The sequence below is a fragment of the Lepeophtheirus salmonis genome, chromosome Z, assembly GCF_016086655.4.
Source record: "Lepeophtheirus salmonis chromosome Z, UVic_Lsal_1.4, whole genome shotgun sequence".
NCBI lineage: Eukaryota > Metazoa > Arthropoda > Copepoda > Siphonostomatoida > Caligidae > Lepeophtheirus > Lepeophtheirus salmonis.
The window spans coordinates 210,531-232,897 of record NC_092584.1 but is presented as its reverse complement, the minus strand read 5'-3'; the positions used below and the strand labels follow the sequence as shown (position 1 = coordinate 232,897).

Here is a 22,367-nt window from a genome sequence, read left to right as displayed (position 1 = left end):
TTAGAAACACAAATACTTTTTTGTACAATATACACCAACTTTGGAGGGTGTAAATAAATAAAAAATGCATTCTCACGATAACAACAAATGCTGAGTATAAATAAACATTACATAGAACTGTGGTTCTTTGAACAGCTGCTCCAAAAGATAAGAACGAAAGCCTTACACATATATATTTACTAGTGTTGAGGGTCGGTCCGAGACCGAAATTTTCCCCTGGTTTTTGTTTTAAGAGATATTTCGGTACAGATCCGGATCTCAGACCGTTGTAACTTTCATTGTATCATGCAACCTTTCCTTAGAAAAGAAACAGGGGAGGAGGAAGGCCAAAAATTAGTTGTTGGTTAGCCAATTCTTCCTAGCTGTAGAATTGTATTCAATCCTTGTTAGGAATTGTTCACACGTCGTCACCTTTATTAGATCACGCAACCTTTCATCCGATAGGAAATAGAATAAGGCTCAAATTCTCATGTATTTAGTCAAATAAGCCAATCCTACCTACGGCTTTTATCTCCTAGATACTCCTAGCCTATCTAAACAATTTTAAAATGTATTATATTTTGTAATATTGAAATTCTACATGGATCTTTATTCGATACTCTATTGATATAAATAATATTGTTTAATAATATTTTATTAAAAGTGTAGCTAAACATTTGTACTTCTGTACGATAGCCAAATTTTTTTCATATAAATAATAAAATTGCCAATATATATATATAATGTATAATTGACGAGGGATCAATAAAAATTGTATTATTCCTATACTTTTGGAAACAAAGCATAAGAATTGAAGAACTTATTACTTTGTTTTTTTTTATCAAAAAGAATTCCCATGACGTATTAAGTCATAAATATCGTCAGCTTACAATAAAATACACAGTCTATTTTTATAATAGCGAAGAAACACACTGGTAGACGGAAATTTCATGGGCACAGATGGTTTTTTTGGTCTCAATTTATGGGCCAATATTCTCCCCATCTCCCCTGGTATATGTTTGAGTTTCTACAAATATGATTTATGCATACCAACTTATGTTATCAAGAGTTCATCCATGAAATTGGTCTAAACACCATAGTAGGTATTGGTGTTCAGACTCGATCCAAGACCGAATTTTATATTCGGTTCGGTTTTGAGGGATTTTTTCTGAACTAATGCTTCAGCCCAGACCGCAAATTTAATGATTTTAAAATCCAGGACCAATTTCTTGGGGCTCAATATATAGACCAGTTTTTTCGACCTCTATCTATGGATTCGCTTTGAGCTACCATCATGACAGTGTGGTACGGCCTCCAATCTGTTCGCCGGTGTGTACAGGCTGTTATTACATGTGAAGGAGGACATAGTTAATAAAAAATATAGGCAAATGCAAGGTTAATAGAAATACATGGTTATACCATACCGCGTGTATGACTGATGTTTGACTTCAAACCCGCTTTTAATATTGACGTCATAGGGGATGAGTGGTTGTGCGTTTTGTCCGAATCTGTTTTTCTTGTCCAGCAGTCGCTATGAGACATTAAATTCGAAAGTTCTAGCTATAGTGACGTCATACACTATGAGTGGCTCTGTGTTTCGTCAAAGTCTGCCTGCCTATCAAACAGTAGTTACAATACATCAGATTTAAAATCCTAGCATGCCCGATTACATGATGTTTTAACCTTGTGTGAATATAGTATTTAAACATTGTTCAATCCTATTTTGTGAGTTATCTTTTCTTGATGCTATAAAAGTCACAGTTTTCGTAATTTGTCATGCGTTTGCAAAGTTTTGGCTATGCAGTAACTACTCTGTATATAATTCGTCTAGCATATTTATGGGACCGAATAACTTTGGTACACTAAAAATGACAAAGGACTCGGATTTTTAGACAGAGCCCCAACACTAATACTTACATACATACAATGAAATAATTATTAGTGAGTACTGAGTACCCTACCACAAATAGACTAGCTATTGACAAAAATCCCCTGATAAGATACGTGTACATAAACAATTCTTATTCTTTGTCTGCCAAGTTTATTCCTCATTATATTGTATATTATAATATATTCTAGCATTACCTCCAGTTATTCCTTATGTTAATACTATGATATACATATATATATATATAATTATAATTTTTGGTTAACAATTAACAAAATCTTTTATTTTCATCATTCTATACACGTATTACTTCAAGCACTGATCCCGAGTATGTTGTTATTTATCTGAACTTCGAAACAGGGTGATGAGGATCAACTTTTGAAATGAACAAAGATGCCCTGTACTTCTTTTCCTTAAAGCTATTTTTTTTTAGAATTTACTCCATTAAGATATAGGTAAATCATAGCACAGAACCTTCCCTTCAAAAGAAATAGAACAGAAGCCCAAAATGAGATGGTAGTTAGCCAAATAAGTCAATCATACCAACTGCTATTTATTTCTTAGGTACTCTCTGACTATCATTCTCATATTATTTCTCCAGAGTTATTAAAATGAATCACATTTGTTTATATATGAGATAGATTGGGTCTTGATAGATACGAAATACGAATTGATTTTTAATGTCAAATAATTCCTTTACACGTAATCAAAGACATCATCCTCGATTTGAAACCTTATGGAAAGTAAGCGTACGATGATATTTTGACTATTTGTAAGGTTAATAAAAATACAACGTTAGACCATCATGTAATCGGGCTTGATAGAATTTTCAATCTGATGTATTGTACCGACTGCTGGCAAGACAGGCAGACTTTGACAAAACACACAATACACTCATAGTGTATGACCTCACTATTGCTATAATTGTCAATTTAATGTCTCATGCCACTGCAGGTTAAGAAAAACAGATTTTGAAAAAAAAAACACAACCACTCATCTACTATGACGTCAATATTAAAAGCGTGGTGGAAGTCAAACATCAGGCGTACACGCGTTATGTTATAACCTTGTACATCTAATAACCTTGCCTATTTGTAAATGTTGCACTTACTTTATAGATGAAGCTTCAAAATTAATGCGTTTCTGCTGGATTATAAATATATATATTTTATTATTTTTAGGGGAGGGGTGTTTGGTTTTTTTAAGGATAAGAAATCGTTGAAAAAAAAAAAAAAAAAAAAAATCTCCTGATAATCTTTTCTTCCATATCAATAATTCTTCAAAAATTCCTTGATTTGTTTTTTTTTTTTTGGTGGGGGAGGGATACAACCACTCAAGCCCCCAATTAATATAACATCAACAAATTTCCAAACTAAGTATATACATAATTTATAATCCGGATATGAGTGAAAAGTTGACTAGAAAAAATATCTGGATATTGATTTTATTATCTGAGAATAGTACACCTATAATTCTATTTCAAAAATAAGTATAGGAGATTTGACTCAGAATATTATTTACTTGTCTGATTATTGATCTCCAGAGTTTTACACTAAATATCTATATCTTATGGAAGTCAAAATGCTGGTTTTTCTGAGACTTGGACCCATTTAATTTTTTCGTTCATAGATCCATTTCTGAAAAATTTCCGTTCAGGCAATCATGCGTTTATTTTTTTAGAGTGTGAAGACGACCACGTAATCATTTTTTGTCCAAATTTAATTGATTACAAAAAAAAACTTTTTTCTTAGTAAGATAATCACAGAACACATCTTTTTTCCTCGTATTGTATGAAATATTTCAGCATTTGGGACTTCATGGAGATTGTGATATTAGTTACGGGAGTAATTCATGATACTCTCTGTTCCCCCTAGCGGATAAAAAAGTATTATTGTTTAAATAAAATTTGGACTACAAATTGCCTCATGATTATCGTTCCGCCACTTGGATTTAGCTTTGGTTCTGGGTAAAATATATCCTTGGGGGACACTAAAAAAGAAGCGAGAAAACATAACGCAAAAACAACAGCTAAATGAACGCCGTTCAAGTATTTCCACCCCAGTAATGATTAAATTTATACTCGGGAATCACTCAAATTCTTGTTCTGCCTACAAAATAAAGTTTTATAAATTTTAAGAGTGAAGCAGTACATAGAATAATATTTTAACACACTCAGTTGTCGTAAAGTTCAGGTGGTAAAAATGTAAAGTTATCACTTATAGCTCTTTATCTCCTCATATGATGGCGGCATGATGCTATCTGAACTACGTATCGTCAGCTGACGAGAATAGCTTCCCTATTTGGTAACCGGTTTTTTATTTGATAATGTCGTATTCAAGATTCAAGGTTTAAATTAGGCGACAATTTGATCCCCGCTCCCTGTACATAAGGTTGATCTAAGTCAGGGATTCTCAACTTTTTTTTTTAGTGATATACAACTTGTAAAATATTTATATTTAACCCATGTACCCCCTTACAAGCACAATGCATTTTGAGATTCAGTGAATGAGGTATCTGCAGACACCCCTCTCGCTGATTAAAAAAAAAATCCAAAAATAAAAAATTTTTAGAAAAAAATTACAAAATGTTAAATTTTTGAGAAAAAAATTTCAAAACCATTGGGTATTAACAATAATTTAATCTTTTTTTGGAAAAAAATTCGAAAATCCATATCTATTCACAAAAAATTAAGTTTTTTGGAAAAAAATCCTCAGCTGTTCACAAAAATATATTTTTTGCAGAAAAATTCAAAAACCCATACCTATTCACAGAAGATTAAATTTCAATTATTAAATTTTTTGAAAAAAAAAAATTAAATATTCAAATTTCTAGTAAAAAATAAACATTCCTTAAGTTTGGGAGGGGGGGGGGCTACATCCCTTCAGCCCATCCCTGCGGACGTGCCCCTGATTTATGTACCACTTGTAAAGTATTCTTGCAAAATCTCATGTACCCCCTAGAGTGCCTCTAATTACACCAAGGGTTACGCGTATCCCTAATTGGGAAGCACTGACCTAATTAATAACAATGTAATCATATTAATGAAATCTAACTGGCATTTTGCATGTATTATCATCGAGCGAGTGTAACTAAGGGTCAGCTAGGTAGCGCTTTAAAGACTCAAACACTTCAACGAGATGATGTACTGGCAAGCATACCCTATGTTACACTGTCCTTTTAGAGACCAACATTCTGTTCTGGCGGAAAACCATGTGGCCTTCATACTCATTATTCGTTAACAATATCATATTATTATTATTTTTCAATCTTTTATTAGTCTTGAGGAGAGAACATCTATGTATTGAGTAATAACGTTCGTGTGCACTTAAAGAATGGTGAGTATCAAGGATAATTTTTTTGGGGGATTATCTTCTAATTTTTAAAGCAAAGTTTGTCTGTTTGACGATGCCTAATAACTCCAGGCAGTACAGGATACCACCACTAGAAGAAAAAAAAACATTTTCTCTTCTTCCTATTATTCTCTTGTGTAAGTTTGAAAATCGACAGCTGACAATAAAATAGAGAGTACATTTTTGTAATAGTAAGGTAACGTTGTGGCAATAAAACCACTGAGATATATTCAATTGTTTTTTGTCAAGCTGTCGTATAACTTGTAGTATTAATATTGTAAATATTATTGCAGACATATTTTACTGGTAATGCTATGGATTATATTATTTCTTAAGTAATTTTTAATTAGTCGAAACTTTCTTTATGAACCATCATAATAATGAATATACCTTTTTTGCAAAAAAAAACTTCACATGGTTAAGTAATTTAGACCATCCATGTTCTACCAATATAAAATTAATGCATAACTCATATACAAAACGCCGCATTTATACATAATATACGAGCAAAAGGTCACCTGGCGTTGCTCGGGCCAAGGAGGGAGCTGGAAATAACATTGACAACGGTCAATGTTTTTATTAATTCCTCTTATTTTTTAGACTCCTTCGGTGAGGGTAAGTATTATAATGTAGGGCCTGTGTATTATATGGAGCGTATTAGTATGAATTTAAAAATAATGTGTTATAAACTTCAAATAATAGGCATGAAAGAATTAGTCTAGAGGAGAAGTCCATCTTTTATTTTTGTCAAAAAATTACAAAATCGAAATTTGGGAAGAATATTGCAAAACAACTGTTTTGCGCTAATTTTACAAAAAAAAAAGAAGTATCAAATTAGACGAGGTAATCGACTGCTGTCAAGAAAATGCGTAAGGTATTTTTGTGTTTGCTAAGTAACGCCGTGAGAAGGGAATAAAAAAAAAAAGGATAGCTAGGACCGTATACTGAAGGACCGTCTAATCGGTCCTTAGGATCGTTCAAAGTTAAAAAGGATTGTACCGATAAAAAAAAAATAATGAAAGGGGGGGGAGGTTATTAGGAAATCAGTCTTAGGACTGATCCAACACTACTTCAGGTCATGTCCGTAACTGGAGCTCAGAACAAAAATAAATGTACGGTCCCCTTTCTTCTCTTTTTCTTTAAATTTGATTTTAATTTCGAACTTAAAAAAACCGAATTTTTTAATCAAATAATTTGAATCATCGTCTTTTTTAGAAATTAAAGTACAGGGTCTCTTCAATATTTATGTTTTTCAAATCAATAACCTTTTTTAGATAAGGAAAAATAATTTGTGATAAATATACTCTTGGGGAGAGGCACGTACTTTATATAACCTAGTGTGAAACTGGGTCAAAGGACACCAATGCCCCTCCTTAAACGGGTACTTTATTTGGGAACAATTGCCCGGATTATTCAGTTTATTTATTTTCCATATATAAATGTCAATTCATATATTGAAACTCTTCAGTAATAAGTTTATTTTTTTAAGTAAATAACGCACTAACATTTTATTTCTTTAATTTAATTATAAAAAAATTCTATCAGAGATCCCGTATTTTAAGGATAGATTTAAGTTACATCCCTTAAATTATATGAACTATTATATAATAAAATAGTCCATGAGGAGGTTGAATACTGTACAATTGATTAAATCACAGAAGTGGGGTTAAGTTCTTATCCTTAGATATGGGATTTTGTAAGAGTTCAAAGAGAAGGTGGGAGCAAGACATAAAGTTCACCTGAATGAAGACTCTTGTTAATATCAGCTGCATATTCTATGATTTTGGAGGGATAAAATGAATTACTCGTATAAAGAGCAGAACCTTCTACATTGAAAATAGCATTAATATAAGTAAACTATTATAATTATATATAAATCAATATATTTATTCATTTTATTACGCATTTTAAAAAAAAATTACACCACAGATGGGCGAGAATTCTTCTTTCAAATCCTAACAACACGACGACGTATAACATATTAAACAAAAAAGACCGTTTTCCTTTTTCTAAAACCTATACTTAGTCATGAAGTGGATAGGAAAGGCAATAGCGAGGCATGGGTCCACATATCCCTTCTATATTGCTTTAGGTCATCTTAAGATGCGAGTGATTGGAGAGGGAGAGAGCAACCAGAGTATTAACGGTCCTCTTAGTCTTTCCCGAATCTGGGACGGTCTAACTCAGACATTGGTGAATTGGGATGGAAATCCGTCTTAAGAATTCGGTTCACCAACTCAAAGGAAAAATAATTTAGAGATCGTCTTGCAACCTCAACAATTTTCAATAACAAAAAAAAAAAAAAGAAGATGCTGATAAACTCTGCAAGAATTATATTGAATCCTCCTTCTATTTGTTCAATGAATGTAGCAGAATTGATCCTATGAGGAAACAAAAATAGAAGAGGAATAGGGAATAGAAAGGAAGATTATCTTGTGGCTATGCCCTACAACAATGCCTCATATAAAAGCAGACTTTGTAGTAACAAAACTTTTATCCAAAATATATTTTAACAAAACGATAGGCCAAGTCTTGAGAACGTCTGACCTCGAAGATTTTATAGATAGATAGTTTAAAATATTACGGTCGTCTTAAGTTGTATGTTTTATTGTGTATTTTTTTAAGCATAATATATGTTCTAGTGATTCAGACTATAGTAAAATATTGATTTATTGGCTATATAAACTGTTGAACTACGATTATTACCGTGATTCAAATAAGTTAAACTAATTTTTAGATTAATCTGAGAAACTTGAATTACGAAAACAATTTTGTGTGGCCATCAGTACCTTATGTAAAATGTGTTATAGTATAGACGTCTCCAGCACTTGGACAACTGACTAGATAACGCACGCTCCAAGGATGGCTTAGAAGAAGTTCACGAATATAATATTTTTGTAATAAAAATATATTAATACAGTTTTTCAATACAGACTCTATGAGTTAAAATCAGTAAACTTTTATTCATAATAGGACAATTAATCAAAATTCAACACTAAATAGGCTCCAATATATCAGCAATATAATATGTATTAATTATTTCGAAAATAGATGCAGCCACCAGAAAAATTAATGTTCATAACTTAAACATTAACTTTTCTAAATTTGAGCTTGTTTTCAGTTTGATCTTTTTCTGCTTTCCTGTCGGATGTTGTCATTCAGTTGAGAAACCAAATTTTTGCCCATCAGCTTGAAGAGAATTTGTAAAACCTTGCCAAAAATGCTTGCCCATTTGTGACCTTCATCACACAGAGTATCAACTATTACTTAGATTGTAGTTTCTGAGCTCTTTTTTGACTCTTTGTGTTTCATCCAAGGGATTTGATCACATTTGTAAGGACAGTTTTAGTTGTTTGGTTGTTCTCGTATCCCAAGAACTTACCTCAAACAAACTCAAATCTTTCTGCAGAGTAGACCTCATCGATTATAAGATTGACATTTAACTCTCTGCTGTTAAGGTGTTTGATCCTTGTTCCAAGATATTTAACTAAAGATGACGGTAGTCCAGTCTCTACAGTAGACAAAGTTCTAAGATATTTAGAACTGTAAGGCAAATCGACTCAAAGATTTGATCATAGAGGCTGTACTAACATTTTGCTACAGTGATACCAATGAAAGTATCTCAGATTCTACAATGGAAATATTTAGCATAGTTTCGAACTCCTTGGAACCAAATACAACATCTAAGACTCTGGGTAATGATAAGGCTTAATAAACCTTTTCTAAAATACAAAATTGTTGTACTTAGTCGTACTAGGTCCCAATCACTTAACAAACGCAACAGAAATGATTTGAACTCTAATTGCCAGAGCGTTAGTCCGCTCAAGAAATCCTGAGTGCGTTCCCAGCCCCGCTCAGTTACTAATTTTGTGAGCGCGCTCCCGCTTGTTTTGTAAAGGAATGATCGCACTCCCACTCAATGAAAAATGAGCGGGAGCTCATTTTTTTGCTCGTATTTGAACTTGAAACTCTTTATCAGACATTCTATGTCTGCAAGATGCTGGAACTCATGTGTCCTGCTCGTGAAATTGTCCTCTGTGTCTGCCATCTTTATTTCATAATTATTTTTTTTGGTTCATGAAAGAGAGGAGTGCTAACCTTCGTTTCCCAAAGAGTTCCAATGCCAATATTTGCAAAAGAATATACTATCGACAGTCATTAGTATAAAATTATTGTCACCCTGTCTAGCTGTACTTTTTCAGTCAAAAAATGAAAATAAAAAAGAAGACACCATTTGTAATACAAAAAAAACTCTTAATTTCAAAATTGTACCAAAAACAAAAGATAATTGACAAAAAATATAAGTATATATATTTTTGACAAATTTGATAACAAGGTTTTAGTCATGGGATGGAGGCCAAACAGCCCCACCCCCGTCGTCACGGCCCTGGGTTTGAATCCAAGTCCCCATCTCTATTGAATAATTAAATTTGAATTATTAGTAGAGCCATTTTGATAAAACACCTTCTAAAAATAAATTATTTTTGATAAATTGAGGTACGTATAACACTCTCTTCCTTGATTTAGTAGTGTAATCATAAAAAAAGCTATTAAGTATACGAATCTAAATCGCTGACTAAGCAATTAGTGTTTAAGGCAACAAAAACACTTATTTATTTATTCTAAAAATTGATTCAAATTAGGCATATTCGTGTATTACTTGTTCCATGACATGTGATATATAAGACATTACCACATTAAATTGATTATTATATTTATCGAAATATTTGTGGTTTGCGTCAATATTAAAGTAATTTGGCATATTTTGTGTTCTGAACAATACATGTTCGATATCGTTTCCCGCAGATAATAATAAATATGTAAGCGATAGGCATATAATACTTGATGTTAACTATTTTTATTAATAATATGGGTATACAAAGACATGGATTGATACACTACAGTGCATCAAGCATTAAAATTTAAATAAATTCCAAGGAAATTAATGCAGGACATACATTGTTTGAAAGAGCAGTCTTGAGACCTTCATTTTATCCAAGTCCTTACTTTTATTTTATCACACAACCTTCCATTCAAAAAGAAACAGAAAAAAGGACCGAAATCCTCTGGTAGTTGACCAAACAAGTCAATCATGCCAACTGTCAGCTAACTCATATGGACTCCCAGACTATCACTGTCATATTATTTCTTCGCCATTTTAAAATGAATTACATATTATTAAAACCTACATAGTATGTTATTCGATACTCTATTTTAATATTGCTTAGTAATATTTTATTAAAAGATAGTTATACATTTGTATTTGTATATGATAGCCAAAATTTCTTCATAGAAATAATAAAATGGCCAATAGATATATTATATAAACAACGAGGGATTAACAAAAAATTGTATTCCTGTCCTTTTGAAAACGGAGTATAAGTATCGAATAACTCATTACTTTGTATATTAATGAGAAAGAATAAATTATGAAATGACCATGACGTATCAAGCCAGAAGAGGGAATTGACAGCAAACAAAAAAATACATAGGGTATGTCTCTACAGGGAACTCAATATACATGGATAATTTAGTCACTTCTTTTGAGAAAATACATAAGTAGACATAAGCATTATATCTACGTAAAATCTTTTATACAATGAAACGCCACGTAGATATACTAAGGATGAATGTTTATGTCAACACTGTGTATTTTCTGAAAAGAAGTGCACTCTCCATGTCTATAGTGCTCCCTGTTTTGTATTAGCGAGGTAACACCGAGCTACGTCATTACATTTTTGTAAACGAAATCAGCTTCGTGAGGCCGCCGAGTTATTGATTTTCTTCACGTGGGAGTTCCTTTTTGTGAAGTGCTCATGATTGTGGAAGTTAACAGGGCACTGTTTTGAGGATCAGGAAGGCGCTTGAGGGTAATGCTAGCTATGAACGGAAGCCTGGGAGCGGGGGACACAACGTACAACAATCCGATGAGTTCATGAGTACCTAAGGGGACAGTATTGAGGCAAATCCTCCAACCTCGACGAACAAGCTTGCAAAAAAAAAACACACACAACTTCAGCGAATGGACGATCAAGAATGCCATGAAAGACATGGGCCTCAAGAACTACGTCCACTGAAAACGCCAGCTCACAACAGCAACGTTAAAGACCACTAGATTGAGCAAGGCCAAAAACTGGTTTAGGGAGAATTAAGTAATTACTGGCCCTGCACATTGTGGCCTTCTTCCTCACTAGATCTGAACCCACTTGACTATGGGGATTGGTACGCCATTGAATCCAATACCTGTGCTGTCTCCCACAAAATACTGTTCTGCTGGAGGCCTCAATTGAGGGATCTTATAAGTATGTCATCAGAGTGTACAAGGCCTTCCGACCTCGTGTAAAATGGTGGAATTTAGGTAAAAGTTCGATATTTCAAATGTTAAACAACAAAGAGGTGTTTTTTCACTAGTTAATAAAGTTAAAGGTGTTAACTTTTGAGCTCCTGATGATTTTTTTAATGTTGTCGGCTATGATGCATTTTTGCTAATGCACATTGTATATTGTTTTTATGATTTTTCTCATAAATTAGTCTTGATTACATTTTATTTTCAATTATATGATCTCATGTTTCTGTACATAAATCCTTCGGAGATACCACAAATGACACATAAAGGTCGTACAAATTCTATGAAAATGATATGATAGATTCTATTTAGAAGGTCATATCGGAGCTTAACAACTTTTTCTATAATTATAATATATTAAATAAAGGCTGTAAATAGAGCGTTTTCACGTGTCGTCACAATTTTGATGTCATACATTTTGGAGGCCTAAACAGCCAACTTATATAAGAAGGAAAATCCGTTTTTTTTTTAAATATTAATACTTTTTAAAATAGTGAACTATGGGATGTCAAATGTAATCAACAAATAGAATAACTTTAACTGTAATTTAACTTTAATTGTATGGGTTAATTGCATTTTTTTATTGTATTTATGACTCTAAAATATGTTATTACATCGTTATACAATCTTATTCCCACGTTGTAGATACTAATTAGCTGTTATAATGGAATAAATAGGATATTCTTCTCCAATTATCTAACTTTTTTCATCCCTCATCTACAAAATAAAAAAACGTATAGAAATCTAATCCTTTTTAGGGATTTTCAATGCATATTACTTTGATTTAATTCAAATATTATCATTGGCATTAAGTAGTATTCAATGCAGGGAAATTCATAAACCCATTTCATGGAGTTTAATCACATTTTTAGGTAATTTGTTAGTGATTTTTAGCCTCCAAAATGGCGTTGCCTTCAATTTATGATGTCAATGAAAACACTCAATACCTAATATTTCTATGTATACCAGCCAATATTTAATAGTTTATATCTATTTTAGATAATTCTATAGATTAAAGTTTTCTCGATACTGCTTGACGTACAACATATCGTGGTTGATAGTACGTGATTTTCAAATCTGGGATAACATCAGTTAGCTTATCCTGTCATTGATAACAAAAAGGAGAGACTAAGAAAAAAATAATAAAAAATCTGTCAAAAAATTGATCACTTTAACCTTTTCTAGGAAAACTGCTCATTTTACCTTTTTTTCCGTGAAAATTTCTCATTTTCTGTACTAGTATGAAATAGATAGAGAAAATTTGGGATTTAGTTAGGTTACACAACAGCTTTTTACAATATTTTTTTAGGGAAAATCCAACTGCAAAAACCCTCGTATCGGAGGGAGCCAGATTCCGACAACAGCCAATTAGAGGAAGTATAAATTTGGCACAAAATTGACTGTTAAATAGTTCCTCTTGAATCTTGCAGCAAATGAGAAATACTTTTGTGACAAGTTGTGAAATCCTGATCTTCCATTTATGGGAACAATTGGACGTATAATTATTAGTGGTAATGATCATGATATGCCTCTATTACAAGACTCCTGAACATCTCGGTAATTTCAAATTTTCTCCAACTACTAATGTGGATATTCTTAGCATTATTGGGAGTAAATACTACTGGAAAGCATCGCCTCGTTGTAACTAACACCTTCTCTCCTGAATAAGTCCGTTAGATCAAGGTTTACTGTATTGCTTGGTCTGGTTGGAAACAAAGGCTACTGTGAAATTGTTCCAACATCCTCTATATAACTTTAAAATAAATGTATATTATAAAATAAATAAGATTGGGAATATTATCTAAATCTTCGTGAGTGTAAATCCAAAAGAAAAGATTTTTGATAGACAACATATCTACTGAAAAAGATCACTTAATAAAGTATGGTGATCCTTACTCACTAATACATTTGAATTTTCAAAATAGGGAGAAATAATTATTAAGGGCACCAATGCCTTACAGAATACTAGCATATATTTTCTTTAAAATTATGCTCACGAGGATTCAGACAGTTTTCACATTCCTAATAATGAATATTTCTTTAAACAATAAAAAAAAAAAGATATTTTTATTGATCTCAAGATATACTCCTTGAATAAAGACTATGAATGTCTATTTAAAAACGAAACATTTTTCTTCTTCTTCTAAAACAGGGTCATTAGGTGTATATGCTTTTGAATTAAGTCATAGAATCAAATGTAGAACAACACCCTCTAAAAATATCAAAAAAACATAATAATTATTGATTAAACAGAAATCAAGAGAAGAAGTATTTATTGTCTATTAAAAAGGAGACTCTTAAGCAGAGAATAACGTAATCAATACATTTTAAAAAAAGAAATCTCAAAAGTGAATGCATATGGCTTCTTCTATGAAGAAGAAAATATCTAATCCTTAAATAGTATTGCATATCAAAAAAAAAAAAAAAAATAATAGAAGTTACCATTGATATAAGTAACTCGGGATTAAAAAACCCCCAAATAATAATGTTGAAGGGACCAATCATAGTGATGAAATTTTAATGTGTGAATATTATCATTTTTTATTGGTTATAGAGTATGAAAACCAAATCTAGTATTTGCCACAAACTTTTACCAATAATTAATTTAAAAAAAGGGTGTAGAGAGAAGAAGCTCAATCAAAGTTGTAAATTAAATTTGTATAAATTAAGGTTGTGAAGTGGATGCTATGGGTTCTTCTAAGGGATTTGCATCCGTTATTTGTTGCTTTTGTTGAACTGGGAGATAGAGTTTAAACTCTGCGGGTAATTCCTCTTCGGAATATAGTCGATCTGAGAAATAGACCCGTCGAATACGACAATTGGCGTGTATTTGTACCCTTAGAGTCTCCACATAATTTGTACCATAAGCTCGACGAGTAAAATCCGCAAGATTAAACTGTATTTGATTCCAACCATCGTCTAATCTCATTGGCATTGTGCAGATAAATGGCTTTACTCTTGTTGTAGACTGGTAATTTGAGGCACGGAAGCGTCTTCGAACGTTTTTATCGTCTAAGACCTACAAAAAAAAGGGATTTGTAATACTATATGAATGTGTTCGATTAAAAATAACAAGCTCAATATTTTACCTGTACTTCAAATGTAAAGTATTTCTTCATATTCTTCACAATCATGACCAAATAGGGTAATTTGATACCTAGAGTCTTCCGAGGATCCGCTGGACATGTTATATAAGTCGTACTCACATTTGTTCCCACAATTTCAAGTACAAAACTTTGGATATCCCCATCTGTTATTCGCTTAATATGACCATTTCGTACCTTTTTATCCCATATTTGAAGAGGTTTGCTCCCTATGGAGTAAAGTATACTCAGGAATCCACTTTGAAAGGTGTTTTTAAACATTGGAGTCTCAGGATTTGAGAATATTTAATATTTGAGTTAATTATATTATTTAGTCGATGAATATGAACTATTGTTGATTCCCCGGGACAGCTCACAAAGTATAAATAATAATATTTGTATCAACACAAAACAAACAAAATCACGCAACCTTTTCATGGTCGCAACCCTTATTTCCCCCACAAATCACGCAACCTGAACTTTTAAAGGAAATACATTAATCTATAATAACTTTCTAACCATAAGGACACAGGTAATTTTGGGGAAATTATCGAATAACAGAAAGCAGAATAAAGGAATATGAGGTGAAAATATGTATTTACGTATTTTCAATATAAATATGTAATTGGAATTTTGTACAAGTTGTAACTTATTTAATTAAAACATGAGCCATTTATAGTAGCAATTAACTTGTGATCTTTTTAAACACTATTTAAAACTGTTTTAAGAGCAAAAAAAAAAATGAAAGATAACAAAATTGGTAAAAACTTTTTGGTATTTCCAATATTATCCCAAAATGGAAGAGTTGCTTCTATAAAATTACAACTACGACAAATAGGAATTTCATATCAAAAATTATGCTGCGTGATTGGAGCTTGTTCTTCTCCAGGTTGTATTAGAAACTCATTGATGTAGCTTATTATTTCATATCATATATTCTTTCCTTTGATTTTTAGACCGATTTTTGCCTCATATATTTTAGTTCATTTCAAATAAAACAATTCTATTTCTAATTGTTTCATTATGAAGATTAGTTTGACGACTTTATTTGTAATTTGCAGCACCTCCAAACAAATTAATAGGAATCTACGAAGAATACAAAAACATAATTTTAAGCATGCCGTGTAAAAGTAGGAATTCGTTCATTCCATAAAGTCCTATTCAATGATATAATTATTATCAGCTATTTCAATTAATACAATATCAATTGGATGCTATCCTTCCCTTATAAAGATCTATCATAATTACATAATATCCATTTGCATTTACATATTATGCACATGTGATCTATTTGTGACTAAATATTAAGTATTACATAATACTTATCCATTCATAATTAGCTTTTCCTTTAAAAACCTCGTACAACAAAATACCCTACGTATTTTGTTGTCAGCTATCGATGTGTTCACACTTGATACAACTTGGCAAAAGGACTCTAGGCAAAACGTGGACACTCAAGACAAGGAATGTGGGATTAGTAGTTCTCAATTCTGATTGGCTTAAAATTAGAAGCTGCTACATGTTCCTCTACCTAGGCACGGAGCAAGTAGGGGGGGGGTGAGGGGAAATGAAGGAGTGAGTCTCACCCTAGTGAAAAGAGAAGAATATGGACGACGACGTTCATGGCGTTACCTCGCTAACAAAAAAATACCCCTTGTATTTTTTCGTCAGCTGTCCATTGCCTCCTCTCGCTGAATACGTCATGGCTATTTCATAATTTATTATTTTCAAAAATAAACAAAGTAATAAATTATCAATACTTATGCTTCGTTTCCAAAAGGACAGTAATACAATTTGTTGTTGATCCCTTGTCGCATATATAATATATATTGGCCATCTTATTATTTATATGAATAAATTTTGGCTATCATGTAGTAATATAAATTAAAAGCTACGCCTTTAATAAAATATTAGTCAGCAATACTATAATAATCTTACGAATAAAATACAATGTAAATTTAAATATTACAAAATATATTTTTAAAAATGGTGAAATAATAATATACGAATGTAATAGTCTAGGAGTACATAAAACATATGTAGCAGTTGGTGTGATTGACTTATTTGGCTAACTACCAAATGATTTCGGGCCTTTTTTTTTTTGGGCAGGGGGTTCTTTTCGGAGGAAAGGTTGCGTGATACAAAAAAGATAACGACGTGCGTTCAGAACATATTCTTCCTGTGTTTTAGTTTGAACTCTTTACTTTTCGCTTGACTGCTCTTTCCCTTGAGTCCTTTAGCCATGGCTATTTCATAATTTATTATTTTTGATAAATAAACAAAGTAATAAGTTATGAATACTTATGATCCGTATACAAATAGATAGGAATACAATTTCTTGTTGAACTGTTACTAAAACATTTGTAAAAGTTGCTGTTTTTTTTGGTCATTCTAATTACTAACCATACATTGATACTATCATTTCATTTCAATCTATTCAAATTACATGGTTATTATATATTCATGAGTCGTCTAACTGTGTATATTTGAACTGTATAATATGCCATAGAATACTTATATGATAGTAATATGTACTAAAATAGTCCGCAATTACACCATTAATTTATCGACCATCCATAAAAAATATTCCCGTATTGTACTATCCTCATAATAATTACGTTAAATCCTTCATTTAAAACTATTCATCTGATTTTTTGGTTACAACTTGTATATACCATAATATGTTATATAGGTAATCTTATTAATATGTGGAGTGTTAGCTTTTTTCGCTTTATTTTGACTATTAAAAAAAATAATAATAATAACATGCCGGTCCAATTCGACGATTTCCATTATTTTATCGACATTTTCGATGATTGTCCTAGCAGATCGTGCAGCATCTGCGACGTCCATATTATCAAAAATGGAAACGTTGGAACGACCGATTTGCTGTATCATTCGATACCGTTTTGGGTCCATAAACAGCACCACTTTTTGGGCTGCCTGCTCCGCCTTTTCACCTAGGTTGTAGTGATACTTAAGGCTGGATGGGGCTTCAAGGTCTGTGATAGTGACTTTTGACCTCGCGAATCATTGCCTCTATGCTCAAAAGTACATAAATTCCTCTAAATATTCTACACAAAAATCCTATACTGCAATAGCTTATAACTTATGAGCTATGATTTCTATAAAAAATCAGGATAATAGACGGAAAGCTCAAGTGAGGAAGAAAAAGAGTTGAGTTATAATCATTCATACACTACTCTTTCCTTGAAATTCTGAAGTTCTTTTCTTCTTAAGTAAACTCTGCTTCGTCTCTTTATCTAAGAATAATATTTCATTGATAGGAGTACTTCAGTTTCATTGATGTATATAATGCATAAATAACTTCTCTCAATCACAATTCCATTTATAATGTCGATTTGGTTTATGTATCATCTATATGGATAATTATATAACCTGGACCCTTGATTTCTTTGTTACTTGCGTACCTCTTTTGCCATTGGAAAAGGAGTAAAATATAACTCTAGACTCTTAAAGATAATGTGTCTCTCTTTCCCCAATAGTTTTGTCTGCATTGCCAACGCATATTCTATTGTGCTAATAAGTATGTATATGTATTTCTCTATAATTTTCTCATTAATTTTGTATATTTATAATGTCACTAATAATTTGTTGAATCTATTTGTTTTATTTTATATTAATAACTTCCAAATCGTCTCATTTGTCCTTTTAAATTTGTATGATCCTCTGTTTATAACTTATATTAAAATTTAAAATTAATATAATTGTTTTTTTAGTTGCATTTTTTAAAATTTATCTATACTTATTCAACTTACTATTATAAAAATACGTTATATTACTTTAATAAATTATCTAAGATAATGTTCACTATTTTAATGTAACGATAAAGACGCCATGCTTTGTAATAATTAATATAACTATATAATACCATGCTTCGTACAAATTGAAGTAAAGTAAATACTAATTTCATTATTTGAAATATTGAAATTCCTTACTCATTGTGAATGGATCTCTTGAATGTTGCAATCTTGGAATCTCTTTCGCAAAGAAGGAGACGAATCTACTCTCTTGAGATGGATACTCAAGTTAGATGTATCTTTCTTCGATTTCTTTTCTCTCGTTATGGTCCCATCTCTTGGAGAACATGTCTGAAGAGCTTCCGTATTTTCGTCTCATCGAAAATAAAGGCCTGATATATTAGCTGTACTGTCATAAGTTTCACAATTAAAAAGATAATTCAATGTCTGGACAGCATGGCATAGATAGTTACCTAAGAAAAATACTTCCAAATATTTTTGATGTAGTGCAATAATTAATAGTCATTTATTGGTGTTTTCGAAACTAACCAAAAGTAGGATACTTGATACAGCAGGTGGAGATATCAATTATCATACAAGGTAGGAGGAGACATGGTACAGGGTAGAATTAGACATGTTAAAGCAGGAAGACACATGTAAAAACTGCCATTTGTTATGTTCAAGCATTTATTTTACCTTTTATTACAGTTTGTCAGCATAAAGTAAATACTTATAATAATATTTATAAGATAAACAATTAAAACATTTACAGAAATAGAGCATATTTAATAATAATTTTTTTTACTACCTACTGTGATTGATAATTAAATTATATTATCAAATTACATATAAAGTAAAACATAATTAAATATAATATATTTCATTACATATATAGTACGATTATATATACTAAAAATGGGGTGAAACAAGTCTCCTACATATTGTTGGAATCAGAATAAAGGATTTGGACTGAATATTGAAACTAATAATATATTACAAACATGTTAATTAAATGAACAACATGCTATATTATGTCATTTAACAAAATTAAATTAAAGTCTCATGTTTTATAATATAAATATATCGTAACAAAAACTTACCTATAATATTTACTTTTTGTATCAATAAATTTCAATGTCAAAATTATCTATAATTGAAAGCATTAGGCAACCTGGGTTACTTATATGTTGATTTGATAAACAAAGGAAAAAGTTCAATTACATAAGAACGGGTTCGTTGGATAACTTTACATTTTCAAGTTCTTGTCAGTGTAACAATCACTCTCCCTTATATATATTTTGTGTAAAAAATAAGTGTAAATGTTTCATTATTGTATGTATATATATAATTTACATTTGTTACTAATAATTTGTTGAATCCATTTGTAATATTTAATCTTAATAACTTCTATGTCGTATCATTTGTCATCATTAATTGGTTTGATTTTCTATGTATAACTTCTACTAAAAATTTTAATTAACACTTTTTGTAATAGTTTATCGTTTTTTTTATTTATTTCACTCATACTTTTTTAAATTAATATCACAAATATACGTTATAATCCCTTAAATTATCAATTTACTAGTAATCTACTTCTATGTGTAAAGTATTAGCCATTAGTTTTTGATTATTGAGTGTATAGCATATTATATTAGTAACTTTAAGGGAATAAATTTAGGAGATCTCAATGTTACTAGATCTATAATATAGAAATATGAAAGTAATTTTTAAGGGATTTACAAAGTAAATCAAGTATTCCTGAATTTGAAAATTTGGACTACTTTTTATAGTGCTAGGTTATAACTTATAATGAAAAGGGATGAAATACGGAGATTATAATCACAAAACCTCGTTTTTACTGAGGGGAACCGTCAAAAAATAAATCTTTGATTTTTTGCATGATTTGGAGACAAGCCAAGGGACAAAGTAAAATATCTTTATATACATGGAGATTATGTTCTTAAGAAAAAGTAAACGGCTTCAATAAAACAATATCTATAATGTAGAAAAACAATTAATTACATTATATAAACAAATGAAAACCAATATTAATACATTCAAGACTCCAGTCTAAAAAAATATACAACGAATTTTTAAAATGCCGTCACAGAAAAAAATTATTAGTACAGTATAAATAATATTTCACCCTGAATACAGAAATGAAAAACACATTTACTTGCTAAAATATTATAGATACAATTATTATATTAAATACAATAATTTTTGATTTAGACACATACAATGAATTTACGATGGATTTGACAGTTTATTCATTCTTCTATTGTCTCCAGAATCACTATGTCTCTTGTGTTTTCTATTTTCTTACAGATTAACAGGCGGACCATAGCTCTTAACTATGAAATTAGACGCTTCTAAGCTATTAATTCAATTAATTTATAAATTACCATATAATTTGACTACGCATATAGCACTTATAAACAAGGTCAATTGTATATATTAGTATTAGTATATGTTATAGTCTTCCTACCCAAGAATAACTTTCAAATAAGCTATGACAATATGAGTTGCATCAACAATCCTAACTTTATTTGAACTTACAATATACACACACTTTGACTCTAGAAGCTTCTTATGATTTTGATAAGGATAAATAGTAAGCTCTTGCACTAAAAACAACCTTAGTTGGATGTCTGACATACTGTTGAGTTGATTGGAGGAGTGAAACGAGTCTATTTTTTCATTTAATAATTCTAATTATTGACTGCATCTTGCTTCAGAAGATACCAAATTTGTATTTCTCCTTTTGTAAGATTCAGGAGTGTGTTTTGGATACAAATATTGATAAAACTAAATCTTCTTTAGTTTGCTTCTTTTAATAGGAAATTACATTTAGAACGGTAGGATTTGTTAAACCATAGGTCGTCGTGAAAGTCTTTATTCAAAAATGTAATGAGTCTTCAAAATATGGACTCAAGTCCAACTCGAGTCCGATAATTGACCATCGTATCTTAAATTATACATTTATTATAATAATAACAATTAATAAATCCTAAATGTATAATTGAAAACTAATCCTTCTCTTTAGAGTGATATTCTATTCAAATAAGGTAAAAATCAAAGAACAAAATAATTTCTTCTTTCCAAACAGCAATTTTAGTGTGTGAGGGGGGTCTTCATCCCTCTTTATTAAATCATAGACTTAAGACATCTAGTGAAAAACACTCAGAGCTTTTTATTTGACCTAATATTTATATGAAGAAATTTTGACTATCATTTCTAATTTTGAATTATGCGCGCTTATTTAAATATATGCATTAATCATATTATTTCATTTTAAAAAATGTTGATAAATAAAACGACAATGATAGTTGGAACTCAGAGAGTAGTTCAAAGATTTGTTTGCAGTTGTTATTAGTTATTAATTATTATAGAAGAAGATAAATAGCAGTTGCTATTAGTTGTTATAGAAGACTTATTTGGATATCTAACAACTGATTTCAGGCCCGTTGTCTATTTTTTTTGGAGGAAAGGTTACATAATTGAAATAAAGGGACATTAGAATTGAATTTCACATAAAATATATGCATAGATTTAATAAGAATAAGACTATATTAATAAAATATTTGACATATTATCCCTTAAATGCTTTATTCATAAGCCTTTTAAGCTCTAAAAAAAATATCGTGTGAAAAACTTATAATAGGAGTAATATAAATTAGAAAAAATGATCTTTGGAAGAAGAAAATATATAATAATTGACTTAGACGTTATGTCAAAACATAAACCAAATACATTTTACTGTGCATGGATGAAAAGAAAACATGTAATATCAGAAAATATTTTAAAATACTTTGTATGAAGTATAAGAAAACAATTGTAATCTTTATTAAAGCAAAGTGCAATGTACATGCGTCATTAAATGACATTCTGTGAGCTTACATCTTTGAACTCTAGAAATAGAAGTTTCACCAGTCAGAGATGAGAGCCATGAAGGATTAT

At 30.9% G+C, this 22,367-nt stretch overlaps 1 protein-coding gene across 1 annotated transcript; it reads right to left on the bottom strand.

Annotated features, from left to right (window-relative positions):
- Positions 1-13,819: 13,819 nt before the first annotated feature.
- Positions 13,820-16,082, bottom strand: Bug22 (cilia- and flagella-associated protein 20). Its single transcript, XM_040726105.2, has 2 exons — positions 14,653-16,082; positions 13,820-14,582 (listed from the first exon to the last, which is right to left on the bottom strand). The coding sequence occupies exons 1-2, from the start codon at positions 14,926-14,928 to the stop codon at positions 14,229-14,231; spliced, it is 630 nt and encodes a 209-aa protein (XP_040582039.1). The 5' UTR covers positions 14,929-16,082; the 3' UTR covers positions 13,820-14,228.
- Between the last annotated feature and the right edge of the window lie 6,285 nt (positions 16,083-22,367).